The sequence below is a fragment of the Mus pahari genome, chromosome 20 (assembly GCF_900095145.1).
Source record: "Mus pahari chromosome 20, PAHARI_EIJ_v1.1, whole genome shotgun sequence".
Lineage (NCBI taxonomy): Eukaryota > Metazoa > Chordata > Mammalia > Rodentia > Muridae > Mus > Mus pahari.
The window spans coordinates 9,314,250-9,327,676 of record NC_034609.1 but is presented as its reverse complement, the minus strand read 5'-3'; the positions used below and the strand labels follow the sequence as shown (position 1 = coordinate 9,327,676).

Genomic DNA, 13,427 nt, shown 5'->3' with positions numbered 1-13,427 from the left:
AAAAAAAAAAAAAAAAAAAAGCAAGGGTTTGGAGAGATGGCTCAGTGGTTAAGAGCACAGACTGCTCTTTCGAAGATCCTGATTTCAAATCCCAGCAACCACGATGGCTCACAACCATCTGTAATGGAATCCAATGCCCAACGCCTTCTTCTGGAGTGTCTGAAGACAGCTACAGTGTACTTACATATAAAAAATAAACAAATCTTTAAAAAAAAAAAGTGAATATGTCTGTGTGCGCGCATGACTGCATCATAACATAGTGTGGAGGTCAGAGGATGGTGGCTCTCCCCGTCCACCTTATCTGACACAGGGTCTCTCTTCTTTTCTCCTGCTGCACTGCAAGCAAGCTGGTCAAGCGCTCCTGGGTGATTCTCATGTTCCTGTTGAAGTATACTGCATTTACAGTTGTGCACTACCACAGTCAGGGTTTTTTGTTTTTTTTTAATTTTTTAAATTTTATTTTATTTGTATAGATGTTTTGCCTGCACGTATGTCTCTGTACCATTTGCACATCTGGTGCCCACAGAAGAGGGCTTCAGACCCTCTGAAACTCGTTACATGGTTTTGATCCTTCACGTGTGTGCTGGGAATAGAGCAGCCAGTGCTTCAACCCAACCTCTCCAGTCCTTTATTTCATTGTGTTGAAGCAGCGTCTCATGTAACCCAGGCTGGCCTCAAACTCACTATGTAGCTGAGAACTGAACTTTCGAATCCTGCTTCACTCACCCTCTTGAGTACTAGGACAAAGCAGGGGGCATCAAGCACAGGACTGGAGGGAGGGGTCAGGTCAGTCACTGGTCTGTCAAGATCATGCTGGACTTGGGTGTCCTCCAGAGGGACCTTCACCAGCAATGCTGAGTTCTGTACACTGCCTGGGGTACAGGGTAGAACCCCAACTTCTTGACTTGAAGTGTCATTGCTTGACTGAGTTCCTCTCACTGCGAAGGAAGCACGCCATTTTTGTAAGGATTCCTTCTGTGCAGTTCATAGTCTGTTTCAGGGTTCCCAATTCCTCAGTTTGGAAACACCTCCCATCCCCCACCCCCTACAGGTACTGTCCTTCCTCCTCCAGGCAGCAGGCAGAGTCATATGATTTGAGTCAGAGGACTCCAGATCCAAGGGTCCTGCTTGTCTCTGCAGAGTTATCACCATAGCCATCTGTGTCCTTTTTCCTCCTCAAACGGCACCCCTTGCCTTCTGCTTATAGCCGTTTATTGCAAAAGCCAAGTCGTTTGTGGGAGACCACAAGAAGTAACTCCTTTCATTCTCCAGCTTCGGAGAAAGACAAAAAAACAAAAAACAAACAAACAAAAAAAACCCCTTACCTCTCACCCAAGAAAACAAGCTTACAGTCACACCTCTGAGACCTCTGTGTTTCCTGCTCTCAAACCGTGGATAGCCCTCAAAGGTTTAAAAGCATTTCTGTCAGATAGCTCAGGGTCACCCCTGTTGGCTTCTGAAATCTCAGGGAGGCGAAATGACTTGTATCATGTCACACAGGCTGCCAGGGAACTACAGGACCAGAGAGGAGAAAACTAGTACGTTCTCTATGGCCTGAACAACTGTGGAACCAGAATACAGCGAAACCCCAGGATCCTGGCTGGCCCTTGACCTTATCCTGAATAGGAAACGCTCGCCATCGGTGGGCGTTCCCTAAGTGCAGGACAGATGGAACCTGAAAGTTGCAAAGAATCCTTACTTCTTTCCCTCTGACCAGAGAGGATGGGAAAGGGCCGAGGCTGAGGACTCGTCTCGGTCCCGCACGGTTAACACCCGGTACCGCTCGCGCGGATACTTTAAACGACTCCAAGCGAGCCAGGGACTCTCAGCAGCAAGGGCGGGGTTGGGCTGAGGTTCAGTCACGTGACCGTGCCTGAGTGGGCTCGCGGCCCCCACCCCACCAGGGGGCGTCCCCCGCAACGCGTGGTCGACCCTCATTGGCCCATAGTGCGACCAATAGAAATCAGCCATCTGGGATCCCAGCGTTCCGAGCCACAGCCTAACATGCTGAGCCGACTGGGATGCAATGAGAAGGGACAGCTGTTGGTCTAAACCAGTCAAAAGGACCGAGGGGCGGGCTCAGCGGCCGTGTTAGGTTCGGGTGAGAGGTAGGTGAATATAAATTGGAGCGGCGGTGGCCGCGTCCGTCAATACCGCAGAGCCGCTGCCTGACGATCGTCTTAAAGGGCCCGTGTGCCGCCGCCCCCTCGGCCCGCCATGCTCCTTTCGGTGCCGCTCCTGCTTGGCCTCCTCGGCCTGGCCGCCGCAGACCCTGCCATCTATTTCAAAGAGCAGTTCTTGGACGGAGGTAAGGTCTGGGCCCGTCTCGAGGCCGCTTAGCGACTGCTGGGCCCCGAGACCTCGGCTGCCTCGTCGTGTGTAATGTAATTACCGTTCAGAGGGCCAACACTGTGGCCCCGGAGGGACTAGGGCCGCGGGCGGTTCCATTTGGACGTCCTTGGGGGACTAGGAAAGCGCAGCCGTTTCCCGCGCCCGGAGTTAGGGTTCGTCCAAGGACCTGAAGCCCATCGAGGTGTCAAGTTTGAGGTTGGGATGGGAATCCCCCTCCCCACCCCCACCTGCTTGTAGCTCTTGACAGACGTTGGTTATGGGGGCGGGGGTCGGACGGCTCCGCTGATCTGACTCTATACCTTTCCCTTGCAGATGCCTGGACCAACCGCTGGGTCGAATCCAAACATAAGTCCGATTTTGGCAAATTTGTCCTCAGTTCTGGCAAATTTTACGGGGACCAGGAGAAGGATAAAGGTACAAGGGAGTGGGTGCAGGACAACTTCCTGGTGGAAGCTGTAGTCAGCACACACAGCTTGTTGGGGCTTTTCCCAGGATCACGAGAGCCAAGGACAGGTGGAGGAAGGAAGGGGAGGTCAGCCGTGCCCCTCGAGGTCTAGGGTATTCAGGGTTCACCTGACGACAGTTCCATTTCATCACAGGGCTGCAGACAAGCCAAGATGCCCGATTTTACGCACTGTCTGCCAAATTCGAACCCTTCAGCAACAAGGGCCAGACACTGGTGGTACAGTTCACGGTGAAGCATGAGCAGAATATCGACTGTGGGGGCGGCTACGTGAAGCTGTTTCCGAGTGGCTTGGACCAGAAGGACATGCATGGAGACTCAGAATATAACATCATGTTTGGTGAGGGGCCCCCAGCCAGTGCTGACCTCTGCCGGTTGGACAGTGGGTGCAGACTGAAACCCTTTGTAACCAGAATTCTGATCTTCAGACCATGGGAAGCACTTGAATGATGAGAATTTTTGTCCTGAAGGAACAACTAAAGGGTTTGCTTTATTAGTTGGTGTACTATATTAGTTGTAGATTTACATTGTTCATTTGTATGATAGTTTCTACATGTTAATAATTTTAGAAATGATGCTAATGACAGGTCTAAAAATCACTGAAAAATCTAAGCGTGTGCATATTTCTTCTGTACTCGTGTATGTAGGGGTGTGCTAGTGTGAAGGTCAGAGGGCAACTTTGGGATCTCTTTTGTCATCTGGGTTCCAGGATCAAATTTGGATTGTCAGGCTTAGTGGCAAGCACCTAACTTACCACTCATCCATTTGCTGGCTCCAGAATGCTAATCGTTTCAGATTTGTAGTCTGAAATGCGCCTTTAATGGGCGCATTGAAGCCAGGTGTACCTGAGTTCCTGAACAGTTGCGACTTTGTAGAGAACCTGTCTCAAAAAAAAACCAAACCAAACCAAAACAGAACCAAAAAAAAAAAAAACCCCACAACCAACCAAAACAGGTTTTTATTTCTGGATAGCAATGGCAGTGTATATGTGTAATTCCAGCATTTAGACCACCGAAGTAGATCAGTACTTTAAAGGCAGCTTCAGTTAAATGTAACAGTATCCTCTGTCAAGAACAAAATAAGAGCTGGAGATAGAATTCAGTGGTTTCAAAGAACTCAAGCTCAGTTCCCAGCACTCACACAGTGTTATGTGACTCCAGCGCCCACTGCAGAGCTCTGCAGGCTCCTGTGTGTCCGTGGTACATAGAGACATAAATAGATGAGATTAGGTCTTCCTTTCCCAAAGGGTTAGAGCCTGCCATCAGCCTGTATGTGCTTCTTACATAGGTCCAGACATCTGCGGTCCTGGCACCAAGAAGGTTCATGTCATCTTTAACTACAAGGGCAAGAATGTGCTGATCAACAAGGATATCCGGTGCAAGGTGTGCCTGGGGTAGTCATTTAAATGGCTGTCATGGGAGGTCCCGGCAGGCAGCCTGGTGGGAGGGACTGCTCACCTCCTTCCCTCTTCAGGATGATGAATTCACACACCTATACACACTGATTGTGCGGCCAGACAACACCTATGAGGTGAAAATTGACAACAGCCAGGTGGAGTCAGGCTCCCTGGAGGATGATTGGGACTTTCTGCCACCCAAGAAGATAAAGGATCCTGATGCTGCCAAGCCGGAAGACTGGGATGAACGAGCCAAGATCGATGACCCCACAGATTCCAAGCCTGAGGTTAGTGTTGGGAAGATAGCTCCACCTCCATGGTAGAGTGGAGGACACCTGGGTCCACTTTGACCTCCATGTGTACTCCTAGGACTGGGACAAGCCAGAGCACATCCCTGACCCTGATGCTAAGAAGCCTGAGGACTGGGATGAAGAGATGGATGGAGAGTGGGAACCACCAGTGATTCAAAATCCTGAATACAAGGTAGACTTGGGTGTTTGGGTGTGGCTCCCTGGCGGTGCTTCCTTGCTTGGGTGCTGTGATTAGTGTTGCACTGCAGAAACAAAACAAGATAGGCCTTGGGGTCCTAGTCAGGGTTGTTGGCTGTACTGTGGGATGTGTTTGCCTCTCTATTCATCTGGTTCTCTTCTACAGGGCGAGTGGAAGCCACGTCAAATTGACAACCCAGATTACAAGGGTACCTGGATACACCCAGAAATTGACAACCCTGAATACTCCCCCGATGCAAATATCTATGCCTATGATAGTTTTGCTGTGCTGGGCCTAGATCTCTGGCAGGTGAGACATAGGAAAGACAAGGGTTCCTGGCAGACCTCAAGTAGTCAGGATCATACTGGTCGATCTGGAGGGAAGATCAGGCAGAGGCACCAACCCTAAGGTGTTGAAATTTTGAAATGGTCTGCCTTATGAAGCATTTCCTGTTTTATCTCCATTTTCTTACTAACTCAAGAAAGTTGGTTTATTGTTAAAGCATTTTTATGTGTATGGGTATATACAGGTCAGAGGAAAACTTAATAGAGGAGTCTAGGAATCAACTCTGGTCATTAAAAAAAACTTGGCAACCAAGTGCCTTCATTTGCTGAGCTGTCTTTGACTCTGCAGGGCTACTTGGCAGGTGCTAAATCCTTTGCCAAAGTGCCCCTGCAAAATCAGCTCGGATCACCCAGTTACACAACCAAATAAGATTTTGAAAAACATTGGTACTGAGTTTTTGTCATTGACATTTTCTGTGCCTAGGCCAGGAAAAAAAAGTCCCAGAATGCCTGTTTTACAGAGGAAGTAGTGTGGAAAGTGAAGCCAGTTCAGGTCATTAGGGTGTGAGTTCTGGAAGCATGGCTTCTGAACTGTAATGTCCCCAGTGTCACAGGCTGTCCCATCCCCCCAGCCAGGCAAGGTGGTCTTGGTGTATGTATGGTGTGTACTGACTGGCCTAAAATTCTTTACCCCTGCCTGCCTTCTCAGTGCATCAACTTAATACTTGTCCATCCCACTCACTTTTCTCAGGACATGATCTCACTACAGTCCTGTTGGCTTGGACTTCCAAGTAGTCTGGCTTCTGCCTTCTCAGTGCTGGGATCTAAGCTTGTCTTACCACACCCTGCTGCCCCACACATTTTGGTGAATTCAGAGACTAGGAAAGGTGGGAATAGAGTCCTGTCCAGAGCCAGGGCTGACAGAAGTCACTGCTGACCACCTGTCTTTCCGTTCTTTCCCAGGTCAAGTCCGGCACAATCTTTGACAACTTCCTCATCACCAATGATGAGGCCTATGCAGAGGAGTTTGGCAATGAGACGTGGGGTGTCACCAAGGTGGGTCAGAGCTCCTTTGTTTACTCTAGGGGTCCTCTGGGAGGACTGGAAGGCAGGTGTGAACCAGGTATTAAAAGATGGCGGTCGGTCCTAACAGGCTGCAGAGAAGCAGATGAAGGACAAGCAGGATGAGGAGCAGAGGCTTAAGGAAGAAGAAGAAGACAAGAAGCGTAAAGAGGAAGAAGAAGCTGAGGATAAAGAGGATGAGGATGACAGAGATGAAGATGAAGATGAAGAAGATGAGAAGGAAGAAGATGAGGAGGATGCCACTGGCCAAGCCAAGGATGAGCTGTAGAGGCCACACCACCTGCCTTCAGGGCTGGACTGGGGCCTGAACACCCTGCCGCAGAGCTGGCTGCTCCCAATAATGTCTCTATGAGACTCAAGAACTTTTCATTTTTTTTCCAGGCAGGTTCAGATCTGGGGTGGATTCTGATTTTGTTCCCCTGCCTCCCCCATTACCCTCCTCCCCCCCTTTTTTTTACTGGTGTTTGTCTTTAATTCTCATTCAGCCCTCACCTGGTTTCTCATTTTTGAATCAACATCTTTTCCTTCTGTCCCTTTCTCCATCTCTTGGTCACTACCTTCCAACTCTAGGAACAGGGGTGTAGAGGAGAAGCCCTAGGCTTGAGATTTCATCTGCTCTCCTTCCTGGATCTCAGAGGAGGGCAGGAGAAGGGGGTGGTGTTTTCCCTCCCCCCAGCACTGAGGAAGAATGGGGCTCTTCTCATCCCCTTTCTCCCTTGCCCCCAGGACTGGACCACTTGTGGGGCAGCCAGTTCTAGCACAGCTCACACTGTGAGAGTGTAAGAACTACAAACAAAATTTCTATTAAATTAAGTTTTGTGTCTTCCCTATTGTGTCTCCTTCTCTGGGAGGATGTATATCGGGGTTAAAAGCAGCCTTTCTCAGGTGCAGGCGGCGTGTATGTTTCAGCTACTGGAGTTCTCAAGAGTCTCAGAAATGACATTTATATGTCTCTAAATGGAAGAGTAGCCATCAGGTCTTGATCCTAAACTCAGATAGACATGTAAGTTTTGGTTCTAGCACAGACCTTATTGACAGACTGACTTGAACTTAGCGAATCCAAATATTAGCCATTTTCGGTTAAAAGTGGGATGGATCTGTTGGACTGACACCTGGGATAGCTGAGCAAACTGAAACTGAACTTCACAGCAGTGGGGTGTGTGCTGGTAGATCATCTTACAGTCAGAGGGACTGAGCTCAGGGACAGTGACCCGCTTTCCCCAAGGGCCCATGGTTCTAGGACTGAGCTGATAGATGGATTCCAGGACTGGGTTATGCAGTTCAGTTGGAGACTTAGCTAGCATGCCCTGGGTTCCATCCCCGCCACAAGGAAAAGAAGAGACTCTGGGTCTCAAGGCTGCCATTTAAATGCTAGTGAAGTAGGCTGAAGGATGGGCGGGAGGAAGCCTGTGTTCTTCACAAGAAAGTTGTGATTTAGCCCTTGCAATTCTGAAGGAGTCTAGGCTCAAGTGAAGGGAGGGAGGCAGGCCTTGGGTAATTGCCTGACCAATGGTGTGGGTAGAACCATTAGGCAAAGCAAGCACCATAAGAGGATGGTGGTGTTAGTCATGTTCTGTTTGAGAGTCCCTTAAGTCACCCTGATGAGCTGCCCTATCCCGAGTCTGACATTTTCATTACTTTTTTGGTATGTGAGGGTGGTCTAAGGCTTCATGAATACCCCATTTCCCCATGAAAAATGTAGGTACCTTAAGGGTTGTAAGGGAAATTCATGGAGGGGAGAAATACATATTTAATGTAAAAGAACCTTGAAAATGTTTGGATGAATAGGTAGGTCTCTGTAGGATTACAAAGATGTAGGGGTCTCATGAACTTAGAAGTGTAAGTTTATTCCAAAAGTTAAGATGGTCTTTGAAAACGGGGTAACATAGTTGCCCTGCTTTACATTAAGATTGATGGTAACTTCACTTCTAGGCAGTCCTCTGCTAGGTTCCTTTTAATTTGACCAGATCCAAATTGGGTCAGTTGAAACAGGCAGAATGTATGAAAAATAACTTAGGAGCAGAAATCTACAACAAACACTTTAAAAACTTAGAAACCATTTTGTTGGCATAATGACATCACTGTTAACAGGAATGATGTCACCAAGACAGCGTGATGCCGGTACCCACAGCAAAAGTTCACAAAGCTAGGTGTGCGCATGTCTAAGGTAAGGTGCAGCCGCGCATGCTCTAGAGATCGAGGAGGGTGTCACCGGCGCTGACGACCAGCGGGCGCTGCACACTTGCCCCGGAAGTGCTTGGCGCGGCGCGGCTGGGCGCTAAGATGGCGGCGGCGTGAGTTGCATGTAGTACGAGGATCCCGGGGCTGCCGCATTGCTCCGGCCCCGCCATGGCCGTCACCATCACACTTAAAACGTTGCAGCAGCAGACCTTCAAGATCCGCATGGAACCTGACGAGACGGTGCGGGCCGGAGCCCGGGGGCGGGAGCGACCGGGTGCCGGGGTGGGTGGGGGCAGGGATGCCGGGGTCCAACGGGAGGGGCGGAGAGGACGGCGCGGCCAGGCCCTGCCCTCCCCCAGCGGCCCGACCTCCTCGGATCCCCCCGATCGGCCCTGCCCTGCCCCGGCGGCTCGGGCGCTGTCCCCGAGCCAGTCCCAGGGAGTTCCCAGGTCTGGCTCCTGTGTCCGCTGCGGGCTCCGCGTTCCCAGCCTGCAAGCTGCTCAGGTGGCACAGTTTGCTGTCAGTGCCCACGAGGTGCCGACTGGTGACTACAATGATGATAATAATAAATGGTCTTAATCTTAATAGTTTTGGTGGTCCGTGTTTGTTGGCCGTTTATTCTTAACCAGTTTATTCTTTACCAGAGCATTTTTAGTGTCATCTTGCTGAGTCTGTAAAACAGTGTTGTCGTTTGGGGACGGGACTCCTGACTTTCCCCTTTTGACAACCACGGAGTTAAGTAACTTTGCCACAGTCACAGCAAATAATGACAGTGACAGGATTTTTTTTTTTCTCCATTTCACATAACAGCAGCCTAAACGTGCTGTATGAACTTTTGTTTGGTTTTGCTTTTTGAAAGTGGAGTCTAGTCTTGTTAATTCAGTGTGTCCCTGAACTTCTGGGCTCATGTGATCCTTCTTTACTTAACCTCCAAGTAACTGATATTGCTGTCGTGGGCCACCTTCCCTGAACCTTCTCAAAACATACGTTGAAGCCACTGGTGTACCCTCAGTGAAGTCTAGGCACGGTAGTCATGTTCATAATCTCTGAACAGGGATTATGTGGAGTTCTAGGTAGGCCAGCCTGGAGTTGAGTACAGAATAAAATCCTGTTCCAAAAATGGAGGGAAGAAAAGATGACCTCAGTAAGTAAGGTTACTGTTTGAGGCCAGCGATGGATACACCTTTTCATTTCCTTATTACTGTTTGCCCTCCTAACCACATCCCATCGGAAATACAAGTCTGCTTTTCTTCTCACATCAGTGGCTTCTCCATGAGAACAGTGACTTGTGTTTTGTTCTGTTCCACAGGCCTCTGTAAAACAAGTTGTAAAACAGGTTGGGGATGGAGCTTTTGAATATACAAGGATTGAGCTAGGGGTCTGTCCCCAAACCACCACTACCATTACACATATGCGCGCACACACACGGTGAACAGTTTCCGTGTCTGGCATATAATAGACTGCCGTCAGCTCGACAGATTGAATAGGAATCTCATAGGATTGAGAGCAAAGCTTTTTCTCTAAACAAAAGGGAAGAAGAAAGGAACCTAAGGGTTTGTGATGGTCATTGTATTCTATTTGAAACGGTCTCACTATATAGTCCTGGCTAGCCTGGAACTCAAAGAGATCCGCTTGTCTCTCCTAAGTGCTGGGATTGTAAGTGTGCACAACTATGCCTGGACTTCACTGAGGGTGTCTTGGTGTGTTAGTGCTATTTATAAATGCACACACACTGTACTATTAAATGTCTGTGTTTAATACCTTACTCCTTACTCTTAGGTGAAGGTGCTGAAGGAGAAGATAGAAGCTGAGAAAGGTAGAGATGCTTTCCCTGTGGCTGGACAGAAACTCATCTATGCCGGCAAGATCTTGAGTGACGACGTTCCCATCAAGGAATACCATATAGATGAGAAGAACTTTGTGGTTGTCATGGTGACCAAGGTGGGGAGATTAGCTGGGATGCTGGCACAGAGCTTGTATGCCCAGGAGAGATTAGCCATAGGCAGGGTGGGGCTGTGATGGGGCAGGGTGGCGAGGCTTGATAAGGATGCTGGTGCCTGACCCCATCTCTTGTTGTCACAGGCCAAGGCTGGCCAGGGTATCCTGGCACCCCCAGAGGCCTCACCCACTGCTGCCTCAGAGCCCTCCACACCTTTCCCTCCAGTCCTGGCATCAGGCATGTCTCACCCCCCACCTACCAGCAGTGAGGACAAGAGCCCATCAGAGGAGTCAGCCACCACAACGTCTCCAGAATCCATTTCTGGGTAAGGAAAGGGCAGTAGCTTTCCCTCTACCCTGTCTTCCTGCACCTTTTAGTACCCACCTGTGTGGTCCCAGGCACTTGTGGGGAGGGCAAGCCACCAGAAGCCAGGGTCCGATTTCTCTCTCTTGAATTTGCAGCTCTGTTCCCTCTTCAGGTAGCAGCGGGCGAGAGGAAGACGCAGCTTCCACATTAGGTGGGTGGGTGGTCCTCAGGGCAGAGGCGACTGGAAGCCCCAGCCATCAGCCTTTGACAGCCTTGTCTGGGTCTGGGAGGGTCTGGGAGCTGCCCTCCTGTGCCTCTGGTGACCCCGGCCCTGCCACTCCCTCCACAGTGACTGGCTCTGAATATGAGACGATGCTGACTGAGATCATGTCCATGGGCTACGAGCGGGAGCGGGTTGTGGCCGCATTGAGGGCCAGCTACAACAACCCCCACCGAGCTGTGGAGTACTTGCTCACGGTGAGGGGGCCACCACTGCCTCCTGGGAGTCTCCAGGTCTCCGTGCCTCAACCGGCAGTGGAGGCGGAACCTACCCCATAGGCTTTTGTGTACTGAGTGTTGCCACTGAAGTCTTCCCAGAGAGGCTGGACAGAGAACGTGGAGGGCAGGGATGAGACCTTCCTGTCCTGTCAGGCTGCTCACTTGGGAGAGGGGAAGGGGGTCTGTTTGAAAGAACTAAAAAGCAGGATCCCTGACAGGGAATTCCAGGAAGCCCTGAGCCTGAACATGGTTCTGTCCAGGAAAGCCAGGTGCCTGAGCAGCCGGCCACAGAAGCAGGTGAGCAGGTTGGATGGTGTCCTCGTGGGCATCTGCAGTCTGGATTCCAGAGCCCCCACAGGGAGGGATCTGACCACACTTCTTCCTGCCACTAGCAGGGGAGAACCCCCTGGAGTTCCTGCGGGACCAGCCTCAGTTCCAGAACATGCGGCAAGTGATTCAGCAGAACCCAGCACTCCTGCCTGCACTGCTCCAGCAGCTGGGCCAGGAAAACCCTCAGCTCTTGCAGGTGCGGCCCAGGGTGAGGGAACTGAGACAGACGCCTTGCCAGTTCCTCAGGCGATCACCCAGGGACATAGCTTTGCTCTAAGAAAGCAGAACTAGCACAGGCCAAGCCCCTTGCTCCCTGATGACTTCTAAGGTTACATGTAATCAGACTCCCCAGGAAGTGTGGATGCTATTGGCACCCACCTACTGAAGAGGCTCAGAGCAGGCTGCCATGTCTGGCTGGGTCCCGGACTCCAGCCACAGCATTCTTCTCAGTCCTTGCTCTATCTGCAGCTCCTCTTCCTGCTTCTCAGTCCTGACTTTCTTCCTGATCTGACCTTCACCTTGACCTTCTATGTGGTGACCTAAACCTATGTCATCATACCAGATCCCTAGGGACCCTCTCATCTGAGCTGTGAAAGGATTTCCTGGACCTCTGAGTTTTCAGGCCATTCTGCTCTGATTGTTCGAGCCTCTCACAGCCTCCTGGGGACTCTCTCTGCTTCTACCCCAATGTCAGCCATTTCTCCCACCCAGTGTTCTGGTATCCTCCTCTCAGGCCTTTTAATTCTACACAGGGCCCCTGAGGAACTGTCCACCTAGAGGCTAGATTGCTGAAAAGGCCCCTTTTATGTGAAAATTGTCAGATGTCTGAAGAAGCAAAGGGCGGCATCAGAACCTCTGGATTTCCAAGTAGAGTGTATTTGATACACCATTAAGCCTGCACTTAGGAAGCCGAGGCAAGAGGATCACTGAACTTGAAGCCAGCCCCTCTGTTAGTGAGATCATCTCAAAACAAAGAAAACCTAAAAGTTGTGCAGATTGAGTGCCTCACTAATGGGCTGCTGCTCTTAGCAGCTGGAGGCCTGGGTTCCACGTGGTGGCCTCCCTCTGCCAGGTAGAACGTTCAGCTTCTCTGTGCTGTTCTTGCCACAGAGCTCTTCTGAGACTTGCCCAGTAGAGCCATCCCAGGACATTTTTATGGGCCGTATGTTTTAGCCACACGTGGCTCTGCCACAGACAGCAGCCCCTCCTACAAGGCCTCAGGGACTTACCTCGCACAGCTGCAGTTACTTGGTTTGAACTTTGTTTTTTTCCCCCTTTAATCTCACTATGTAGGTTAGGCTGGCTTAAAACTCAGGTTGATTCTCCTGGTTCAGCCTCCCAAGTGCTGGGATTACATGTATGAACCACTATGCCTAGTTTTGGCACATTTATTTAACTTTTTTGTTTATCGAGACATTGTTTTACCATGGAGCTCTGACTACCTTGAAACTCTTCTGTAGACCAAGTTGGCCTTAAACTCAGATCCACCTGCCTCTGCTTCCCCAGTGCTGGGATTAAAGCCATCTGCCACTATGTCCACCTCCCCACCTTGGCACCTTTTATTTCCAGGAACAGCTTATTTCCATGGCTGCATGGCTGTTTAGCCAGAGCATGTACCTTCAGAGTATTTGACAGTTTTTTGGTATAATGCGTAAGGGGTGTAAAATGGGACCCGGACATAGGTGACAAGGACTGTGAATTCTCACCCTTCTTCTTCTCACAGCAAATTAGCCGTCACCAGGAGCAGTTCATCCAGATGTTGAATGAGCCTCCCGGGGAGCTGGCGGACATCTCTGATGTAGAGGGGGAGGTTGGTGCCATAGGTGAGGAGGCCCCACAGATGAACTATATCCAGGTGACACCGCAGGAGAAGGAAGCTATAGAAAGGGTAAGAGGCCTGGCTGAAGAGCCATTCATGGTGGGCAGCCCAGTATCTCCCCTTCTTACCATTGCCTGTCTTCCCACAGCTGAAGGCACTGGGCTTCCCAGAGAGCCTGGTGATCCAGGCCTACTTCGCGTGTGAAAAAAATGAGAATTTGGCTGCCAACTTCCTCCTGAGTCAGAACTTTGATGATGAGTGATTCTGGGAGGCCAGGCCCCCCCCCC

At 50.3% G+C, this 13,427-nt stretch overlaps 2 protein-coding genes across 4 annotated transcripts; both read left to right on the top strand.

Moving 5' to 3' along the window:
* The first annotated feature begins 2,084 nt into the window (after positions 1 to 2,084).
* On the top strand, positions 2,085 to 6,893 carry Calr (calreticulin). The gene is made up of 9 exons (XM_021220062.1): positions 2,085 to 2,308; positions 2,665 to 2,766; positions 2,952 to 3,155; positions 4,103 to 4,197; positions 4,289 to 4,498; positions 4,581 to 4,694; positions 4,866 to 5,009; positions 5,948 to 6,040; positions 6,138 to 6,893. Exons 1-9 carry the CDS (start codon positions 2,218 to 2,220, stop codon positions 6,333 to 6,335), a joined length of 1,251 nt encoding a protein of 416 aa, XP_021075721.1. The 5' UTR covers positions 2,085 to 2,217; the 3' UTR covers positions 6,336 to 6,893.
* Positions 6,894 to 8,321: 1,428 nt separating this feature from the next.
* Positions 8,322 to 13,421, top strand: Rad23a (RAD23 homolog A, nucleotide excision repair protein). 3 transcript variants are annotated; one of them, XM_021220484.2, is made up of 9 exons: positions 8,322 to 8,488; positions 10,028 to 10,189; positions 10,331 to 10,512; positions 10,649 to 10,704; positions 10,843 to 10,970; positions 11,210 to 11,288; positions 11,387 to 11,517; positions 13,045 to 13,209; positions 13,289 to 13,421. In XM_021220484.2, exons 1-9 carry the CDS (start codon positions 8,417 to 8,419, stop codon positions 13,400 to 13,402), a joined length of 1,089 nt encoding a protein of 362 aa, XP_021076143.1. In that variant the 5' UTR covers positions 8,322 to 8,416; the 3' UTR covers positions 13,403 to 13,421. The 3 variants fall into 3 exon arrangements, with proteins under 3 accessions (XP_021076143.1, XP_021076144.1, XP_021076142.1); XM_021220485.2 differs by having other exon boundaries at positions 11,384 to 11,517; positions 13,045 to 13,144; XM_021220483.2 differs by having other exon boundaries at positions 11,384 to 11,517.
* The last annotated feature ends 6 nt before the right edge of the window (positions 13,422 to 13,427 follow it).